We start from the raw sequence: 22,114 nt of genomic DNA, 5'->3' as shown, positions 1-22,114 counted from the left end.
AGACTATGATTTCAGTGTCATTATTATAGTTGACAAATATTTGGCTGGTTGCAGATAATTTTAGTAACCAGTGCCACCTTAAAGGGTAGCATTGCGGGCCCATATTATCCAAGGCATAACTAGTGATCATTTTACCCCTAAAGAGAATGGACAACTGCTGCAAAATTTCATGTTGATGTTAATAAGGAAGAAATACACCTTTGAAATGAATCTCCATCACGCCTCTATGCTTGCTTGTGTACCTCCCTGTTATTTTTTCCCACCTTCTCTCTCCCTGCCATCATTAGTAGTTATTTGCCTCCTAGGTTCATTTGACCCCCGCAGTATTCCATCTCATGATCCTCGATCTGGACCTCAGCATGATCCTCGCTCCCAACCTCCTGCTGCTCAGCAAGACCCTCGTGGAGGGTCTTACCCGAACGCACATCAACCAAATGCACCCATGGGTGAGAAAAACCTAGTCCATCTGCACTCTTAACTCTAGGTTGGCTCACAGTGTCTAGAAAATACATATTTCACAGAATACTGCTGAAGAGTTTGGTCCCAAGCTTTTACAGGATCACCAGAAGTTTACAGGTTGAGAAGAGTATTGATGTAGATCCCTTCAACCGTGCATTTCTGAAGCAGATTAACATTAATTCTGTTAGCTGAACAGAATTATCAAACATATACAGTGGACATTCCCTCAATCCCTCAAAGGTATTGACCAGGATTATTTAACATGTTGATACCAATGGACTATAAGAAAAATGTGTCAATATAATTTAATTTTGCGCCAGTATATGTTTTGTGTCATAATCTAAATTCACTACAAATTGAGTCAACCACTACCAGACTATAGTGAAAATGTACTGTACACATCAAAATACTTTTATACAGACAAACTGCCAGATGTTCACCAGTTCAAGAGTTCAAAATAAGAAATACAAGTCCAGTGTCCAAACTGTATTGAAGCCCTAATAACACTGTAGTTTGAAGTATATATCAAGATCTTTTGCTACTTTTTCTCAATTCCCACTGCTCCCCAGCATACCCCCTGCCTTCCCTAGTCTCCTACCCTCCAAGTAATGTGGACAGTAGCTCTTAAATCCTTAAGGAGCCCTTAGCTCCTGACATTTCAGCAGTTAATATTTTAGAATGCTCTTTTCGAGGATTTTTAACTACATCAGTAATTTTGCAAGGCTGTCCAGTAGAAGACCCAAATTCAGGCAGACAGAGAAATACTGACTCTCTTCATTTTGGGCTACAACAAACCTATTTGACCCATTGGCAGAATTCATCTCTATTTGGCTCATCATTACGTCACTGGTCTGTGACCATTTTTAAGGAAGGGTCAGACTCTGTGAGCCAACCTATAATCCCTTTAACTTATAGTTACTTTGTTCTGTGAGGCAGTTCTTGTAAATTGTAATTTATTGTTTCTTTTGAACTTGTTTCATTTTAAATATTTAATCAGTTTTAATTTAAACAATATCACTGCATGTTCTAAATTAATGGGATTAATAACTTTTTAATTTGTGATGTGCAGCTTCTTATTGTCATTATTGTCTTATTGTCAGAACTATTGTCATTGATATAAGGAACTGAAGATCTTTTATAACATTGCTATGTTATTCTGTAGGAAAGTTTGTGGAATATGTTTGTCACATACCTGTAGAATTTAGATATATTTATCTTTGAATGGTGTACCTGAGATATTGTAAAACATACTAATTTTTGGTAACTAATGTTGTCTCTCTTGACCTTTTGTAAGATTTCTACAGTGAGGTTGTTTTAATGCCTAATTATCTGCAAGGTTTAATTGATGTAGATTAGATATCCTGCCTCAGTTAAGATAGAGAGGTAAATAGACACACTTCAATGAGAGGCCTTTAGGCATGCTATAACAAAGAATAAATTATTTTAAAATAAAAGCAAAAAACTGCGGATGCTGGAAATCCAAAACAAAAATAAAAATACCTGGAAAAACTCAGCAGGTCTGACAGCATCCGCGGAGAGCTATACAGTTAACGTTTTGAGTCCGTGTGACTCTCCAACAGAACTAAGGAAAAATAGAAGAGAGGTGAAATATAAGCTGGTTTAAGGTGGTGGGGGGTGGGTATGGTGGGTGGGACAGGTAGAGCTGGATAGAGGGCCAGTGATAGGTGGAGATTGCCAAAAGATGTCATAGACAAAAGGACAAAGAGGTGTTTACGGTGGTGATATTAGCTAAGAAATGTGCTAATAGGTGACATTAAGGGTAGAAAGCAGGACGAGCAAGGTACACATAACCCCGGTGGGTTGGGGGTAAGGGATCAAAATAGGCTAAAAGGTACAGATGAAACAATGCATGGAAATATATTTAAAAATAATGGAAATAGGTGGGAAAAGAAAAATCTATATAAATTATTGGGAAAAAGGAGGATCAGAAAGGGGATGGAGGAGAGAGTTCATGATATCAAGTTGTTGAACTCAATAATCAGTTCAGATGGCTGTAAAGTGCCTAGTCGGAAGATGAGGTGCTGTTCCTCCAGTTTGCGTTGAGCTTCACTGGAACATTGCAGCAGGCCAAGGATGGACATGTGGGCATGAGAGCAGGGTAGTGTGTTGAAATGGCAAGCGACAGGGAGGTCTGGGTCATGCAGGCAGACCGAAGGTGTTCCACTAAGCGGTCACCCAGTCTGCATTTGGACTCTGCAATGCAGAGGAAACTGCATTGGGAGCAGAGAATGCAGTAGACCAAATTGAGGGAAGTGCAAGTGAAATGCTGCTTCACTTGAAAGGAGTGTTTGGGCCCTTGGACGGTGAGGATGGGGGAAGTAAAGGGACATGTGTTGCACCTTCTGCGATTGCATGGGAAGGTGCAGTGGGAGGGGGTTGAGGTGTAGGGGGTGATGGAGTAGACCAGGGTGTCCCGGGGGGAACGATCCCTGCGGAATGCTGCTGGGGGGGTGAAGGGAAGATGTGTTTGGTGGTGGTATCATGCTGGAGTTGGCAGAAATGGTGGAGGATGATCCTTTGAATGCGGAGGCTGGTGGGGTGATAAGTGAGGACGAGGGGGACCCTATCGTGGTTCTGGGAGGGAGAGGAAGGTGTGAGGGCGGATGCGCGAGAGATGGGCCAGACACAGTTGAGGGCCCTGTCAACCGTCGTGGGTGGAAAACCTCAGTTAAGGAAGAAGGAAGACATGCCAGAGGAACTGTTTTTGAAAGTGGCATCATCAGTACAGATGCTACAGAAGCGAAGGAACTGAGAGAATGGGGTGGAGTCGTTACAGGAAGCGGGGTGTGAGGAGCTGTAGTCAAGGTAGCTGTGGGAGTTGGTAGGCTTGTAATGAATATTGGTGGACAGTCTATCACCAGAAATTGAGACTATGAGGTCAAGGAAGAGATGAACCATGTGAAAATGATGGAGGGGTGGAAATTGGAAGCAAAATTAATGAATTTTTCCAGGTCCAGACGAGAGCATGAAGCAGCACCGAAGCAGTCATCGATGTACCAGAGAAAGAGTTGTGGGAGGGGGCCTGAGTAGGACTGGAACAAGGAATATTCCACATATCCCATAAAGAGACAAGCATAACTGGGGCCCGTGTGGGTACCCATAGCCACACCTTTTATTTGGAGGAAGTGAGAGGAGTTTAAGGAGAAATTGTTCAGTGAGAGAACAAGTTCAGCCAGACAGAGGAGAGTAGTGGTGGATAGGGATTGCTCGGTCCTCTGTTCGAGGAAGAAGCGGAGAGCCCTCAGATAGAGGTGTAGAGGGATTGGACGTCCATGATGAAGAGAAGGCGGTTGGGGCCAGGGAACTGGAAATTATTGATATGATGTAGTATGTTGGAGGAATCGTGGATGTAGGTGGGAAGGGACTGGACAAAGGGAGAGAGAATGAAGTCAAGATAGCATGAAATGAGTTCCGTGGGGCAGAACAGGCTGACATGATCGGTCTGCCAAGACAGTCCTGTTTGTGGATTTTGGGTAGAAGGTAGAAGCGGGCCGTCCGAGGTTGGGCGACTATGAGTTTGGAAGCTGTGGAAGGAAGATCTCCAGAGGAGGTGAGGTCAGTAACAGTTTTAGAAACAATGGCTTGAATATATTATTTTACTTTGATGATTTAAAAAAAGGCTATAAGTGAAAAATAATCAAACTGGTCCAAACCCCTTGCAGAGCATGATTGATTTTGCAGTTGAGATTTATATTTCACACCGTCATTAATTTATTATGGGTTGTGGCTTTAGCCCATATACTATCACAAGACTCAGTATCTGTTAGGAGCCTTTTTCTTTCTTGTTCATGGGATATAGGCATTGCTGACAATGCAACATTTATTACCCATCTCTAATTGCTCGTGAGAATGTGATGGGCTTCTTAAAACAGCTATAGTTCCTGTGATGCAGGTATACTCAGAGTATGGTTTGGTAGGGAGTTCCAGTATCTTGATGCAGCGATGATAAAGGAATGACTATGTATTTCCAGACCTGAATACTGTGTGTCTTGGAGGGGAACTCGATAGATGGCAATGTTCTCATGAACCGGCTACTCTTATACTTCAAGATGGTAAAGGTTGCAGATTTTGAAGGTGTTGTCAAAGAAGACTTGGCAGGTTGCTGTGAGGTATATTGTAGATTCCATACAGTGCACTGATGATGGAGGGAGCGAATGTTTATGGTAGTGGTTGAGGTGCCAGTCAAGTGAGCTGCTTTGTCCTGGATGATGTTGAGCTTCTTGAGTGTTGTTGGAGCTGTAATCATTCAGGCAAGTGGAAAGTGAGGGAACCAGGAGATGAGTTGTTCGACACACAATAGCTAATCTCTTGACTTACTCTGTGGTTGATGCAGGTTTTTGATCAATTGTGACCTCCACCACCCTACCCAAGGATGTTGATTGAAAGGGATTCAGTGATGGTGATGTCATTAAATGTCATGGGGAAGTAGTTGGATGCACTCCTGTCTCTCATTGCCTGACATTTGTGTGGCGCAAATATTACTTTCCACTTATTAGCTTAAACCTGAACATTGTCCAGGTCTTGCTGTAAGTAGGCACTTCGTTACCTGAGGAGTTGCAAATGGAATAGATGCTCTGCAATCATCAGCGAAACTCCCACTTCTGACTGTACGGTGGAGAGAATGTCGTTGATGAAGTGTCTGAAGATAGTTGGGTGTAGGACATTACACTGAGGAATTCTTGCAGCGATGTCTTGGGCTGAGATGATTGGCCTCCCAACAGCAGCAACCATCTTCTGTTGTGCTAGGTATGACTCCCAGCTAATATAGAATTTTCCCCTGATTCCCATTGACTTTAATTCTACAAGGGCTGTTTGATGCCACAATTGGTCAACTTCTGCCTTGATGTAAAAGGCTGTCATTCGCCTCAGCTCTTGATTTCCGCTCTTTGGTCCATGTTTATATCAAGCCAGTAATGAAGTCTGTAGCTGAGTGGACCTGGTGGAACCCAAACTGAACATCGATGAACAAGTTATTGCTGAGTAATTGCTTCTTGATAGCACTGTCCACAACTCCTTCCATCACCTGATGCTTGTCAGTAGACTGATGAGGCGTTAAATTGGCTGGATTGGATTTGGCCTGCCTTTTGTGGATGGGGCATACTTTCCACTTTGTCGAGTAGTTGCAAATATTGTACCAGTACTGACACCTTGGCTAGAGGTGCAGTTGGTTCTCGAGCACAAGTCCTGAGCATTACATCCAAATTGTTGACAGAGCCCATAGCCTTTGCTAAATCTAGTGCGCTCAGGTGTTTCTCTATATCACGTGGAGTCATCTGAATTGACTGAAAACTGACATCTGATACAGTGGGGTCCTTGGAAGGAGGCAGAGATGGATCAACCATATAACACTTATGACTGAAGAGGGTTGCAAATTCTTCAACCTTGATTTTTGCACATGCATGCTGAGCTCAGTCATGATTGAGGATGGGGATGTTCATGAAACCTCCCCCTCCCATTCATTGCTTAATTGACAACCGCTGTTCATGACTGGTTGTGGTGGATTGGACATTGTTGATCTGACCTATTGGTAATGGGATCATTTGGATCTGTCCAAAGAATGCTGTTTTCGACGTTTTACATGCCATGTTGGAATTTGAACTCATGCTAATCCAGATCTCTCGGTTACTAGTCCAGTAACATGTACCTGATGTGTGTCTCCAATGTTTTTAGCCATATACACTAATTTTTGTAGCACCTTGATAAATGCTCATGCAGTATAGTTAAATGTATTTTCCTGTACATATTTACTTTCCTGTACATATTTACTTAAAGTACAATTGCCACCATCCAGTAACCAAGGAAGGACAGCACGCACAGCACGTATCACAAAAAGTTAGCGTACAGGTACAGCCAGTAATTAGAAAGGCAAATGGAATATTGGCATTTATTGCAAGGGTGGGTGGAGTATTAAAATAGAGAAGTCTTGCTACAATTGTACAGGGCATTGGTGAGGCCGCACCTAAAGTATTGTGTACAGTTTTGATGTCCTTGTTTAATGAGGGATATACTTGCATTGGAAGCAGTTCAGAGAATATTCACTTGGCTGTTTCCTGGAATGTGGGTTTGTCTTGGGTTAGGCAGGTTGGACCTATACTCATTGGAGTTTAGAAGAATGAGAAGTGATTTTTTTTGAGACATATAAGATTGTGAGGGGAATTGACAGGCTAGATGCTGAGAGACTGTTTCCCCTCATGAAGGAGTCGAGAACTAGGAGGCACAGTTTTAAAATAAGGGGTCTCCCATTTAAGATGGCGATGAGGAGGAAGTTCTTCTAGTCTTTGGAATTCTGTTCCACAGAGAGCAGTGGAGGCTGGGTCATTGAATATATTCAAGGCTGAGTCAGACAGATTTTTGATCTACAAGGGAGTCAGGAGCTATGGAGGGTTGGAGGGCAGGCGGGAAAGTGCAGTTAAGGTCACAATCAGATCAACCATAATCTTTTTGAATGGTGGAGCATGCTTGATTGGCTGAATGGCCTACTTCTCCTATTTCTTATTATTTATCGAAGAACATTCACAGATCTTGCTTTTATCTTACCATTTTACTAGAGTGCACAAAAAGGTTAAAATTCACATGCAGACACCACAGAAATTAGATTTTTGAGATTGCATCACCAATTTATTGTCTAATTAGAAATGCAGTTTGGCATACCTGGATTCCCAATTAGCTACGTTTCTTAGAGATGCCTAAACTCCCCTTCTCCTGAGGGTTGATGGTAATTTGCATTTAATGTTCTTTATCACCCTTCGAGTTCTCATTTAATTAGGTTGCCTTGGTGTATAAAAACAAAAAAACTGCGGATGCTGGAAATCCAAAACAAAAACAGAATTACCTGGAAAAACTCAGCAGGTCTGGCAGCATCGGCGGAGAAGAAAAGAGTTGACGTTTCGAGTCCTCATGACCCTTCGACAGAACTTGAGTTCGATTCCAGGAAAGAGCTGAATTTCAGCTCTTTCCTGGACTCGAACTCAAGTTCTGTCGAAGGGTCATGAGGACTCGAAACGTCAACTCTTTTCTTCTCCGCCGATGCTGCCAGACCTGCTGAGTTTTTCCAGGTAATTCTGTTTTTGTTTTGCCTTGGTGTATACTTTGTTAAAGCTTCTGAAGCATTGTTTGAAGTAGGTTAGCCCTCTAAGAGCAAGTTACCTGCAAATGTCAGCTTGACTCAGTGATGAGCGATATAGTTGAAGTTAAATCCCTGCAGAAGGACTTGGATTGACACTTCATTTAAGTAGGGGAGTATTCTCAGAGGTGCAGTTTTAGAATTAGATTCAAGTGAATGGAAAAAAATGATGGCCTTATTTAAAGAAGAGCAAGGAGTTTGCCTGGTTTCCGAGAAACAAATTAACTGTTGTTCTGACTGATGTTTGTAGAATGTTGCTTTATGCAAATTGGCTGCTGTGTTTGCCTACATAATTAACTGCACTTCAAAAGGATGAAACATTTTTTGAATTCCAGTGCTTGTTCTCTCTCTCTCCCTCTCTCTCTCTCTCTCTCTCTATATATATATATATATATATATATATAAATAAAATGGTAGTTTGATTGCAATAGTAAGAGGAGTTCAGGTATAGCCAATGCAGTTTGACTTTTGTTTCCATTATTTTTGCTGTGATTGCCTTTAACATTAGCCCTGCAAAGCCATGCCAAAAATTATAGTCTGTAGAAAATAATGCGCAAGTTTAATTTGGGTGGGTTCTTTTGAAGATGGGGAAAAAACCTTTGATCAATTTAATATATATTTGACACACAGATTGACAACTTATAATAGAGAATTGTATGTTGCTATAACCTAGTGTAATATATCCTCAACATGCTGGAAGCAAAATGCAGTACGTAATAATTAGTGTTATAATCTATAAGTTATATAATAAGGAGATGGAATCTACTGGAAATTAGATCTGGAAAGCTATTTAAAGTCAAACTAATTTTCTAATTTGTGTTTAGGCACTAGAGATCCCAGAGGTATCGATTCAAGAGGTATTGACACCAGAGGACCAGGGCCAGGGCCAGGGCCAGGACCAGGACCAGGACCAGGACCAGGGCCAGGACCAAACCAAGGCCCAGTCTCAAATCCAAGAGGACCCATGGCAGGAGGGCTACAAGTTCCAGGCCCAGGCGCTCATCAAATAGGGAATAGTGGCCCTCAGGGATCCCAGCAACCTGTCCCACCTCGACAGGTAGGGGAGTTAGACTTGTTGCCAGTGAACCATCCTTTTTGAAGGAATTAATTGCTCTTAAAAGTGATTCAAATTATGTTTATTATGTCATGAAAAAGACTTTTCAAATTGATACATACTGGATAGAGATCCCATTTATTTTCTTAGGATCATGACATTTCTTCTTGCAACTGAGAAAGTAGTTTTTTTTTTTACTTTTCCCCTGTTGCGGGGGGGGTGGGGGGGGGGGGGGTGGGGGCGCGCGAGTGCCGCAAGAACAATCACACCTCCGCGCTGGTAAAATGAGGAAAACAATTTGAAGTGATATTGACTAAGACACCACCATAAAGTTGAGTAAGGTGTTCAGAAAGATGCCTCTGAAGATGGTTGAGCCGGTTAAACCACAAAAACACTAGATAAATCTACGCAATAACTCAGCAATATGATGCACTAGTTTTCTGGTATGCATTATGCATCAAATGAAAAACTCAAGATTATCCTTCCTACTACAGTATTGCATTCCGGAAAACTAGTGCGTCATATTGCTGAGTTATGCATAGATTTATCTAGTGCTTACATGGTTTAACCGGCTCAACCACCTTCAGAGGCATCTTTCTGAATATCTTACTCAACTTTATGGTGGTGTCTTAGTCAATATCACTTCACATTGTTTTCCTCATTTTACCGGCATGGAGGTGTGATTGTTCCTTCGACTATTTGATACAGCCCTATTTGGAAAAGCTCTGCTACACATCATGCATTTGCTTTAGTACATTGTGAAGAAACTCTAGTGAAATGTTAAGTTCGCTGCAGCAGATATAGTATAGCAGATTGCACTACTGTGTCTTCCGTAATGTAAAGATGGGTCTGAGCAGGTTGGATTGTATATTTGATTATATTAAATTGATGTAGTTGTTAAGGAATGGCTTCATGTTTTCAGTCTCTACCTGCTGCACTTTTAACCATTCTTGAGTAATGATCCTGACAATATTAGGATCCAAGCTACTCTTGATACCATCCTAACCTATCAAATACACTTGAGATGCTTAGTCTAGTTATTGTTGCCCTTTTGTTAAGCCGAAAAACCTCTTGGTTCATTATGAATCATATGTGTGATCTCAGATTTAAAATATAGCCCTTGTGCATGATTGATGTGTGTGCATGACTGATGTCCAATTGTGATTGTAATACCTTCTCAGCGTACAAGGTGCAATCTCCCATTAGGAAAAATGCCTTCAACAAATGGTAGTGATGCATTATTGAGCTTCTGGAATTCAAATTCCAACCTTGAGTGCCATTCAAATTTGCTTGTGATAATTGCATTTGTAACAGAGGAGTGTTTGTCTCTAAGAATTGGAGCTGTCCTGGAGATTTATTTTGTTCAGAACCTATTTTCTTGCAAGGCCTAGTGACATTATTGTCATTTGTGATGGTTAAGACCTTGTTGCCGAATTTATGAAGCACTTCAGAAAATGTTTTCATGCGGTTCTTCTTACTAGTGAACATTGCACTGAGGCATTTCTATGGAAGTCTTCTGAGAGCATGCTTAGACAATTGAAAGAAATATGTTTTGGTGTTTACCTGCAGTTCTTGTTCTCCTGCCTCTCAGGGTCCTGCTCATGCTGTGGCTGGAGGTCAGCCTGGAGGATTCAGTCCTGCTCAGACTCAAGTAACACCACAGGACCATGAGAAGGTTAGTGCTGAAACTATGGAGGGGAGAGTGAAATTGTAGACCTTGATTTACATCTAATTAATTTTCACAAATAGGTTTTCAGTATTTAACTTAGTGTACCAAGCAAGTGTTGATTCAACCAAACATACATTACGTGTTCTGTGCAGAATGGGATGCTTTTATGTTTCACCTAAACTCAACTTCCTGTACATTTTGTAAAGATGTGTTGGAGCTTTACAGGGATAGGAAGTTGGAATATGCATTTTAGTTTTCTCCATACAGGGGGGAGAAACACGTGAAAATACTTCCTGGACTATTGCTTGCTACCTACGACTGTTTCAAGAGCCACATTAGCCCCATCCTAACCTATCAAATACACTTGAGATGCTTAGTCTAGTTATTGTTGCCCTTTTGTTAAGCCGAAAAACCTCTTGGTTCATTATGAATCATATGTGTGATCTCAGGTTTAAAATATAGCCTTTGTGCATGATTGATGTGTGTGCATGATTGATGTCCAATTGTGATTGTAATACCTCCTCAGCGTACAAGGTGCAATCTCCCATTAGGATCAGAAAGCTGCTGACTGGAAAATATAATGCCACTCTGCACAACTGCTTGAAGAGCTTTTGGCACTAGACACTTCAACTAGAGTTAGTCCTACACATTGCACTCCAAAAGATGAGATTTCATATACTGTTTTCACAAACTGAAATATTTCAAAATGTTTTGAATCACTCATATGGTTTCTAACTTTCAAAATCCTTGAAGCAATTTGTGGTGTAAATTTGGGTAGTTTTTAATTTGTGGGGGAAATACATACAACCAAAATGACTAGCAATTTCTTGTATAATTTGGTCAGATATTAGCAGCATGTTTTGACTATAGTTGTATCACAATTGAGTAACATTACTTCACAAACAGTACATTATTTCTAATTTATTTATTCTTCAAGAGCAAATAGGAATTGGCTGGTATATACCATACAAAAGTTAAAGGTTTGCCAAATGAGGCAAATAAAAATTAAGATTTTTTTTTAAATAGTGGAAATATGAAGATCAATGAATGTTCTGGACTTTGCATTTTTTTCCACTTGCCTACCCATTTTTTTCTCCCAATGCAATGCAAGAGGGCAGCTTGATTCTAAGATTATCACAGTTCTCATAACCCTGTCCTTAGTCAACTTCCGTACCCTTGCATTTTCAACAATGATCACTAGATAGCAGTTAGGAGTAGAATTCATGGGTGTGTTTTTCCTGCTTAATCTAGGATAACTGAGGCCATTAAATCTGCACCAGCTGCGATCAGCAAATTCAATAAGAGACTCTGATTTGGCATGGAATTCCCTATATAACTCATCCTCTCACTAGCTTAACTACTTGCCCAGTTGCTAGACTTATTTTATGGATCAAGGGTATTTTGGGATAATTTTCACTCTGTCTTGTTTAAATTAATGTAATGGGAGTCTATGAGAGGATATATTGAACTTTGTCTATGGGAGGAATGGAACTGATGGATCAAGTATGTGTTCTCATTCCAGACTTTCTTATGATTAATGAGCCAGAAAGTAGTAATATGTGTTTTTCGTGCATCAATTTTTTTCCCCATTTGACTTTCTTTTCTTCTGTTTGATGCAGGCTGCACTGATTATGCAGGTACTCCAATTGACTCCAGAGCAGATTGCCATGCTTCCCCCGGAACAAAGACAGAGTATCCTTATCCTGAAAGAACAGATTCAGAAATCTGCAGGAGCTCCTTGAGGTAAACCGGGGGGGAGAAGTTGCTAAATATCTGGTTAGGCCCAAAACAGAATGTAGAAAGATAATTGTGGCAGTATAATGAGGAATACTCATTCCCAACCATGGAGTGAAGAGAAAAACATTTAAGTACCCTTTCCTCAGTAGATTAGATAGCTTGGATAGAGTACATAACGTGGCAGTTTGTACACAGCCTGTGAAAGGAGTGGACTTAATGGGTGGATTGAGTCTCATTCCATCCTTTCTTGTGACCCTCCAAAGATCTGTGACTTTTCAATTAACCAGAACAAGCTAAATTTTTGTTGTTCACTACATTTTCTTCAAAGACTGAAATCTGAAGCAGTGCTTTGTTTCAGGCACTGAAGTTTTAGCTTAATCCATTGATGTTGGGTTAACCCAGCATCTTAATAACATACTTTTGGTTTTGCTCCCCGCATAATGAGAGAGTAAATCCTACCTGAATCCTTGTTCTAACCACATCCACAGCAAAGCTTGTCTGTAAACTGTGGCAAAGAGACACATGGGAGTACAAATTTTCAAAGGGCTACAGTTGAAGGGGACCCGTGACAGAGCTGAATGATCTGAAAGGGTTTCTCTCACGCTGCAGCATCCCAAATTGTAAGTTTGCTCTTGCTTAAAACAAACCAGTTAAGCTAGGATAATTATTCTGAGATGAATGTTAAAATCTTTTAAAAATGTATTCATTCAAGCGATGGTAGGCCAGTATTTTTGGCCATTCCTGATTTCCCTTGAGAAGGTGGTGGTAATGGGCTACCTTTTGATACCACTACAGTCCTTGTGGTGAAGGTACTCGAAACAGTGACTTTTCAAAGAGATCTGGCACCCTGAGTTATTTGATAGGCTATTTCAGATGGCAAGTAAGAGCCACATAGGCCAGCCCTGATTAAAAACAGCAGATTTCTTTCCTAGGAGGGCAGTAGTGAACCAAGTGGGTTTTTAATGACAACCCAGTAGTTACATGGCTTTCATTACTGATGCTGGCTTCTTCGTTTTTAAAAATTTTAATATAAGCTGAATTTAAATTCCCTAGCTGCTGTGTTGGGATTTGAACTCCATTAGATCAGACCCCTGGATTACTCCTCCAATAACATAACAAATATGCTACATAGACCTGTACATTTATACAAAGTTAAAAAAACCTATGCTTTAAAGTATAATCTGGAAATGCTGTATTCCATGCACTGTTCTCGAAATTTAGTTTGTTTGCTTTGGACATCAAACTTATACATGTCTACAACTATGCATAAATTACTTTAATATAAGTCAAAAGTAGAGATCGCTGGGAAGTTTGTAGCGCTTGAAGCATAATTTCTGCAGTGAATCCAGCAAATTCTATGTCAAGAGAATGTAGTTTGTTCAGGCAAGGGGAATCAGATTTTTTATAGCAATGTTGTTGTCGAGCCAGGAGTGAAAGGGGAACAACTCATTGATTTTTTTTTTCAAACATTTCCATGGGGGAAATGCTTGACATTTGGAAATACTTTGAAATGGACTGAACCCATGTCCCACCACTTGATGTCATCCAGTATTGGTATTCTGTGTGTAATGTAGCATCAGTTCCCTCTGACAACAGTTTCTGAATTAGCAGTTTATAAAGCAATGCAGATTTTGAATGGAAAACTTTTCCCCTTTGCATCAAATATCATTATTGCCTTCCTTCTCTACATCCACCACAGCAATACTGAAACAGGACAGTTCACAATGAGCCCCAGATTTTTCAGAACTGAGACCATAGAAATTCTGTGACAAGATTGTCATCTTGGAGCAGGCTGACAAGTGCCCGAGTCCTGATGGACTTCATCCTAGGGTCTTAAAAGAAGTGGCTAGGGAGATAGTTGATGTGTTAGTTTTAGTTTTCCAAAATTCCCTCGATTCAGGGAAGGTTCCATTAGATTGAAAAATAGTGAATGTAACTCCTTTTTTCAAAAAGGGAGGGAGACAGAAAGCAGGAAACTACAGGCCAGTTAGCTTAACATTTGTCATAGGGAAAATGTTGGAAGCTATTATTAAAGACCTTATAACAGGGCACTTGGAAAAAATTCAAGGTAATCAGGCAAGGTAATCAGCATGGTTTTGTGAAAGAGAAATCATGTTTAACCAATTTATTAGAGTTCTTTGAAGAAGTAACATATACCGTGGATAAAGGGGAACTGGTGGATGCATTGTACTTTGCTTTCCAGAAAGCATTTGATAAGGTGCCACATCAGAGGTTACTGCGGAAGATGAAAGCTCATGGTGTAGGGGGTAACAAATTGGCATGGACAGAAGATTGGCTAGCTAACAGGAAACAGAATGTAGGCATAAATGGGTGTTTTTCTGGTTGGCAAGATATAACAAGTGGTGTACCACAGGGATCAGTGCTGGGGCCTCAGCTTTTTACAATTTATATAAATGACTTGGATGAAGGCACCAAAGGCTATGGTTGCTAAACTTGCTGGTGAGAGAATTAGGTAGGATTGTAAGTTGTGAGGAGGACATAAGGAGGCTACAAAGGGATATAGATAGGTTAAATGAATGGACAAAGAACTGACAAATGTAGTTTAATGTGGGAAAATGTGAAATTGCCCATTATGGCAGGAAGAATAAAAAAGAAACAAATGATCTAAATGGTGAGAGATTGCAGAACTCTTGAGATGCAGAGGGTTCTAGGTGTCCTAGTGCATGAATCACAGCAAGGTACAGCAAGTAATTAGGAAAGCTAGCAGAATGTTATTGTTGCGAGGGAAATTGGATACAAAAGTAGGTTGTGCTTCAGTTATGCAGGACATAGGTGAGACCACATCTGAAGTACTGTGTACAGTATTGGTCTCCTTATTTAAGGAAGGATGTAAGTACATTGGAAGCAGTTCAGAGAGGGTTTGCTAGACAAATACCTGGAATGGGTGGATTGTCTTGTGAGGAAAGGTTGGACAGGCAAGGCTTGTATCTGCTGGAGTTTGGAAGAGTAAGAGGCGACTTGGTTGAGTGAGTGGGCAAATATATGGCAGATGCAGTATAATTTGGATAAATGTGAAGTTATCCACTTCAGTAGGAAAACAGAATGGAAGAGTATTATTTAAATGGTGATAGATTGGGAAACATTGATGTACAAAGGGACCTGAGTGTCCTTGTACATCAATCCTGAAAGCAAGTAAGCAGATGGAGCAAGCAGTTAAGAAGGTGAATGGTATGCTGGCCTTCATTCTGAGAGGACTGGAGTACAGGAGCAAGGATGTCTTACTGCAGCTGTAAAGGGCCTTGGTGAGACCACACTTGGAGTATTGTGTGCAGTTTTGGTCTCCTTAGCTGAGAAAGGATATACTTGTCATAGGAGTGCAGTGAGGGCTCACTAGACTGACTCCTGGGATGGCAGGATTGCCATTATAAGGAGAGATTGGGTCGATTACACCGATATTCACTCGAGTTTAGAAGAATGAGAGGAGATTTCATTGAAAAGTATAAAATTCTGACAGGGCCGGGCAGAATGGATGCAGGGATGATGTTTCCTCTGGCTGGGGGTTCTAGAAAAAGGGGGTCATAGTCCCAGTGAGTGAAACTTCTTCACTCAGAGGTGGTGAACCTATGGAATTCTCTACCACAGAAGGCTCTGGAGGCCAAGTCACTGAATATATTTAAGAAGGAAATAGATAGATTTCTAGACTCTAAAGGTGTCATGGGGTATGGGGAGAGACTAGGAGGATGGCGTTGAAATAGAGGATCAGCCATGATCATATTGAATGGTGGAGCATACTCAAAGGGCCGAATGACCTACTCCTGCTTCTACTTTTTATGTTTCTATGAAACATATAAGATTCTGAGGGGTGGATGTGGAATGGATGTTTCCTCTTGTGGGAGAATCCAGAACTCGGGGCCACTGTTTAAAAATAAGGGGTCGCCCATTTAAGGTGGAGATGAGGAGATATTTTTTGAGGGTCATGAGTCTTTGGAACTCCCTCAAAAGGTGGTAGAAGCAGAGTATTTGAATATTCTTAAAGCAGAGATAAATAGATTCTTGAAGAGCAAGGGGGTGAAAGGTTATCGAGGGTAGGTAGGAATGTGAAGTTGAGGTTACAGTCAAGTCAGCCATGATCTTAATGAATGATGGGGCAGGCTTAAAGGGCCGAGTGGCCTACATCTGCTCCTAATTCATATGTCTATATGCTCGTACGGAGTACATGATTTTGCATGATTCTGTTCAGACCTCTTGCATACATGTAAAATTGCATCTTCATTAAAGATGTAAATCTGTTCAACTCTTGCTGACTTTGCTTACCGACGATGGTTGAAATGCTCTGGCCCAAAACAGAGGGAGTATTGACCATAGCTTAGCAAGGACAGATACAGTCAACATCACCAGTATAATTAGCTATCAATAAACTGAAGCAAGAAGAGTGAGATCCAGTGACACGACACGAGCACAATAGAGTGGGGGAGAAAGTTGGCAGTTGTTTTTCCATCTGAGGAATTGCTGAGTGTTTGCAACCCCTAATAGAATTTTTATTATAGTATAATGGCATGAGCTACAAAAATTATATTATGGGGTGACTTACATGTCAGATTGTTCATCTCATCCTCATAGCAATGTGCTAATTCTTGGCTGATGCAGACACCTCATCTTTGTTAATGTGTGTTTGGTTGTAAGGTTGTTGCGATAAAGGAAACATAGAAAATAGGAAACATAGAAACTAGGAGCAGGAGTAGGCCAATTGGCCCTTGAGCCTGCTCCACCATTCATTATGCTCATGGCTGATCATCCAACTTAATAGCCTGCACCTGCTTTCTCCCCATATCCTTTGACCCCTTTCGTCTCAAGAGCTATATCTAACTCCTTCTTGAAAACATACAATGTTCTGGCCTCAACTACTTTCTGTGGTAGCAAATTCCACAGGCTCACCACTCTGGGTGAAGAAATTTCTCCTCATCTCAGTCCTAAATGGTCTATCCCATATCCTCAGACTGTGACCCCTGGTCCTGGACTCCCTCACTATTGGGAACATCCTTCCTGCATCTATCCTGTCTAGTCCCGTTAGAATTTTATAGGCTTCTCCCTCCCCCCTCATTCTTCTGAACTCCAGCGAATATAATCCTAACCGACTCAATCTCTCCTCATTTGTCAGTCCCGCCATCCCAGGAATCAGTCTGGTAAACCTTTGCTGCACTCCCTCTATAGCAAGAGCATCCTTCCTCAGATAAGGAGACTAAAACTGCGCACAATATTCCAAGTGTGGTCTCACCAAGGCCCTGTATAATTGCAGCAAGATATCCTGTTCCTGTACTCGAATCCTCTCGCTATGAAGGCTAACATACCATTTGCCTTCCTTATCGCTTGCTGCATCTGCATGCTTACCTTCAGTGACTGGTGCGAGGACACTCAAGTCTCGTTGCACATTCCCCTCTCTCAATTTATAGCGATTCAGATAACATCTGCCCACTCACTCAGTTTGTCCAAATCAGCCTGACGCATCTCTGCATCCTCCTCACAGCTCACCCAGCGTTGTGTCATCTTCAAATTTGGAGATATTACATTTAGCTCCCTCATCAAAATCGTTACTATATATTGTGAATAGTTGATAATCTGATAGATTAGGTGCCTTGTGGACTAATAGTGTAGTATATATAAACTAGTGTTACATTCTTTGTTGGTAGAGGATGCTTACTTATTGATTCAGTGGTGTTTTTTTTTTATATCTATGGACAGTACTGAAGATTTTTGTGACTTACGTAATGTCACTCTAGTGGCAAAATTTGCTGAAGAGCATGGCTATTCAAAGTTGGCACAGTTCTTTCTGAGTCAGTAGACTGACACCCATATGATTAGATAGTTAAGTCGTTGAAATCCAGGCAGATATCAGTGTCCATTTTTAGGATATGGCTCCTGTTCAGTTTCTTCCAGATCCTGGAAGGAGTTGGAACTGAACTGCTTCTGATTAGGTCTGGAGTTTTATGATAATGCACTCAACTTCAAACAAACCAGCGATTTATAATTGAAAAATGGCATTTATTGAAGGACTGTCCTGTTACTGTGTTTTTTAAGGAAGTTGACACTTTTATTGCAGTGTTAGTGAAGGTTAGATTAAGTGTTCACAGGGCCAAGCCTAATTCCTGTTTTGAATCTTTCTCAATCTGCTAACAGAGGTTCAATTATCACCAAAATACATCACACCACACCCTGTAAATGAGGATTCCACCTTCAATTCACGATGGATCAGCTGGATTACAACCCACTGAGTGAGAGGTTGGGTTTACCATTCCCCCCTCTGCCGCCACCTCCTTCTCCCGCATTGCATTACATTCTCACCTAGGCAGTCCATTGAAAAAAATATCCGTTATCTTGTAGAAAGAGGTATATACCTTTCAATAAATCTTGGAGAAAACCTCAAATATAAGATGAACTTGCGTTCCATTCTAGCCAGTAGTTCCATGAATGATTCAGTTTTTAAATTTATTCTGTTTTAAAACAAAAATGCTTTGCCTTGGCTACTCTTTCTCCTAGATTTGTTGAAAGGTACATGCCTTTTTCTACAAGATAAAGGATATTTTTTTCGATGGACTGCCTGGGTGAGAAAGTGATGCAGTGTGTGACGAGGAGGAGGAGGAGCAGGGAGTGATATGTACAGTCTCTCACTCTGGGTTGTGTTCCAGCTGATCCATCATGAATTGGAAACAAAATCCTCATTTACAGGGTGTGCTTTGATGTAATTTGGTAATAATTGAGCCTCTGTTAGCAAGCTACTCTGTACCTTCCGGTGTGCTTTTTTGTATAATTCAAATCTCCTCTTTCCTCGCCCCACCCTCTCACTGCTCCATTTTACCTTGAATTAAAGAGACAATCCCAAAACGTAATTGTCTTAAAAACTCGCATTCATAACAGTGAGCAGAACAAGAAACAATGCAGATTGAAGAATCCTCAGAGGCAGGCACAGTCAAAAACAGGAACTATAAGTTAGATTTTAAATCATAAACAGAAAGCAAAAGTAAAAGTGGAAAAGAAAAATGGAATTAAGAGAGAACGATGGAAGACAAAAAGTTTTTTAAAAAAAATCTCCAATATTTAGGAAATTTTGAAAGAATGAGGGACTACTTTTCTGCCATGTTTAGCATTTAGGTAGTAGACAAATACAGCAACTTCACTTCCTTATGAATTTTAATGCTGAGTCTGTCATGAGGTATTTTATGTTGCAGCCTGTGGAGGATTGAGATAACTTGAAACAATTTCCAGATTTATTAGTGTATAACTGTGCTTGTGCATACTCTAGAAATTGGTGTCTGATAAACTGAATAATTGTGGTGGGTGCTGAAAGCCTCACTATTTTCTCATTGCAAATCCTGGGCCATTATGCTTGACCAACGCACCTTCAGAAACACCACAACTCTCTCTTTGAAAGTGTTCGAAAATTGTGGAAAGAGTCATTTTTCACTCAAATAATTGTTTTAATCTTATCCTGATATTCCTATTCATTCTCTAACAATTTGTTTCTTGCAACTGTAAGCAAGAACAAACTTGTATTTTTGTGATACCGGGTCACCTAAACAGGAATTTCAAACCAAATTTTTTTTGCTGAATTAAACTCAAAAATTGCTGGATGCAGCAAACAGGTCAGGCAGTATCTGGATAGAGGAAAAAGTTGATGTTTCAGATATATAACTGTTTCACGTTGCCAACATCCATTGTGTTTTGTCTCTGCTGTGTTGATCTTAACTGGGGTGGGATTTGTGGCATTATGGGTGATTTTGTCCTCGAGCTCATGGGTTATAAGCGCTGTTTATACATTTTCGTTGAAGAATGTTATGGTTAGCTGTCAGGTTGGCAGGCGACCAAATGGAATATTCCATCCTTCCTGGTTACTTCAATAATAATTTTGAACAAGACAACGGGAAGCAAGACTGAATAAATAAAAGTTTCAGAGACAAACTATTGCTTTGTGTAATGTAAACACAGTCTGAGATAACTTGCCTACTCATTTGTTGTGCAAATGCAATGACTTTAAGCATTCAGTTTGTTACAGGAACAAAGGAGTATTTGAAATTATTGCTTTGCATATCTTTTATGAGCTAGGGCATATAAATATCTTGAACCTGTGCCAATGGAGGTGAATATGCCAAATGTGTCTCATTACTGATAAATTACTCTATTCCCTTTCTCTTATATAATGACACTTTCTGAAAATTATAATGTTTTTTAATTCGAACAAGGAAGCAAAGTAAAATTGAACTATTTATAGTTATGGTGTTAAAGGTACTTATTTTTGTCCTCAGAGCTATTAGTTCACTTTTAAAAAATTATTTTAATAACTTATTAATACTTGATTTTAAAAATGATTTTGTTATACCTGTTGTTTGTGGGACTTTGCTATGTGTGAATTGTTTGCTGGGTTTGCCTACAAAATAACAGTGACTGCACTTCAAAATTCATTGACTCTGAGTGCTTTGGTAAGTGTTGTCCATTTGGGCAAGAGTGTAAAAAGTACTATAGTTGTGCAAGTTTTTTTCCATACTGTAAGCCCTCACTTAAAATTGTGGTTGCATTCCTGAAAATCATGACTTTAAGTGAAACAACTTTATGAATCATGGGTTCCTATAGGAATCAATGTTAAAGCTGGAGTCAGGTTCCTTCAGATACTTTTTGCCTGGAAAAACCAATGTACAGTGCAGTATTTCAACTTATATATGCAACACTGTGCATTCCTAGCTGGGATAACTTGTAAAATAAAATAAATCACTGAATATAACAGAAAACTATATAAAATCAAATTAGATAACACTGAATTACTGAAACAAGCCCTGAGTAGCACAGCTTCTGTGTCTCACACATAGCACTCCTGAAACTCAGCTCAACTTTTCGTTTGCTTTCTTTTCCTACTCTGCCTGTGTCTCTCTCCCCTTTCCCACTTTGTCTCTGTATTTTAATTTCCCAGCTGCTGAAGACTAAGTCCCTAGCTTTGGAGAAAGGGAAACACAGCAGCAATTGTCCTAATACCTCATGCCTTGGTCTCAAAATTTTGTTTGACAAGGCTTCTTTGAATACCTTGGGATGCTTTACTAAGCATTTAGTATACTTGGAAAGGAGGAATGACTGCAGAGGAGAGGGGGCTAGGCAGGGTAAAGAGAAGAAAAGATAAAGAGGTAGAAAATACGTGGAAAAAGAAGTGGTTGGTTCAGATTTGAAATGACAGATATAAAGCAAATGCAAATAGACATTGGGAAAACTCAAGTTACATAGACCTGGTTACCTGCAATTAAGATGATAGATATATAGTGGTAATCAGAAAATAGCTAGGAGATAATAGGAGGGAGTCCACAGTTAAAGTTGGAGGTCCTGTGGTAGGATAAAATTAGGGTGACCAGATTTTTAAAAGCCAAAACTGGGACACATTAAAAAGCCTCGGGAAGGTGGTGCTCTATGATGATTGACAAATTGGGCAGCTAATCACAGGATTCTGGGGAGGGGCAGTTGAGTTGATGTGATGACATCTTAATTGGCATAAACACTAAACAGCCATGTAACACAGCTATCAAATGCTGCTCTACTGTTGCAGCATCCAGTCAGAGACTGTGGTCCCCAGCAGACAGTTAATGGGGGGAAAGTAAACTTTTTTCCCTTTTGGTTCAATGTCAATTTACTGAGAGGTTGGATCATGGAGAGTGGGTCCTTTATATTTTGCAATCTTCAGCAGTGGAAGATGTGCTTAATGTTAGTCTGCAACACATTGTCAGTGTTAGAATGGTATGACTGCAAGCTGGTGTTACAAAACCACAACCTCCTTTTTAATATTTAGTTGTCTTCTGTGATGTTAAAACCTGAGGCAACTCCTAGTGGCCTTGTAGTTTCACCAATCCCACTGTGGAATTCAAACAATATGTTACTGAACACTGCACACACTTGTTTCTTTGTGTTTCAAGATTTTCTTGGCTCTAGTTGCCAGTGGCACTTTATTTCAGTTGCGGCCAAAAAATTAGCAGTTGCATGCCATGGAAGTCTGGTATTTCAAATGTAGGCAAATGCTTGTTGTTGAAGTCAATTAAAAAAAAACTGAACTGTGGCAGCAGGG

The 22,114-nt window shown here is 40.3% G+C and overlaps 1 protein-coding gene across 3 annotated transcripts in view; it reads left to right on the top strand.

Moving 5' to 3' along the window:
* cstf2 (cleavage stimulation factor, 3' pre-RNA, subunit 2) overlaps positions 1-22,114 on the top strand; it is a 79,810-nt gene that overhangs the window by 53,197 nt on the left and 4,499 nt on the right. For 2 of the 3 annotated variants that reach the window (XM_041195403.1, XM_041195402.1), the window contains 4 exons: positions 306-446; positions 8,428-8,660; positions 10,249-10,332; positions 11,946-12,069. In XM_041195403.1, coding sequence (XP_041051337.1) covers positions 306-446; positions 8,428-8,660; positions 10,249-10,332; positions 11,946-12,068 — 581 coding nt within the window. In that variant the 3' untranslated portion in view covers position 12,069. The remainder of the gene's footprint in view (positions 1-305; positions 447-8,427; positions 8,661-10,248; positions 10,333-11,945; positions 12,070-22,114) is intronic. The other variant, XM_041195405.1, reaches the window with a different exon arrangement.

Source organism: Carcharodon carcharias, chromosome 9 (assembly GCF_017639515.1).
Source record: "Carcharodon carcharias isolate sCarCar2 chromosome 9, sCarCar2.pri, whole genome shotgun sequence".
Taxonomy (NCBI): Eukaryota; Metazoa; Chordata; class Chondrichthyes; order Lamniformes; family Lamnidae; genus Carcharodon; species Carcharodon carcharias.
The sequence above is the reverse complement of the archived record's forward strand: the minus strand, read 5'-3'. Positions and strand labels throughout refer to the sequence as shown.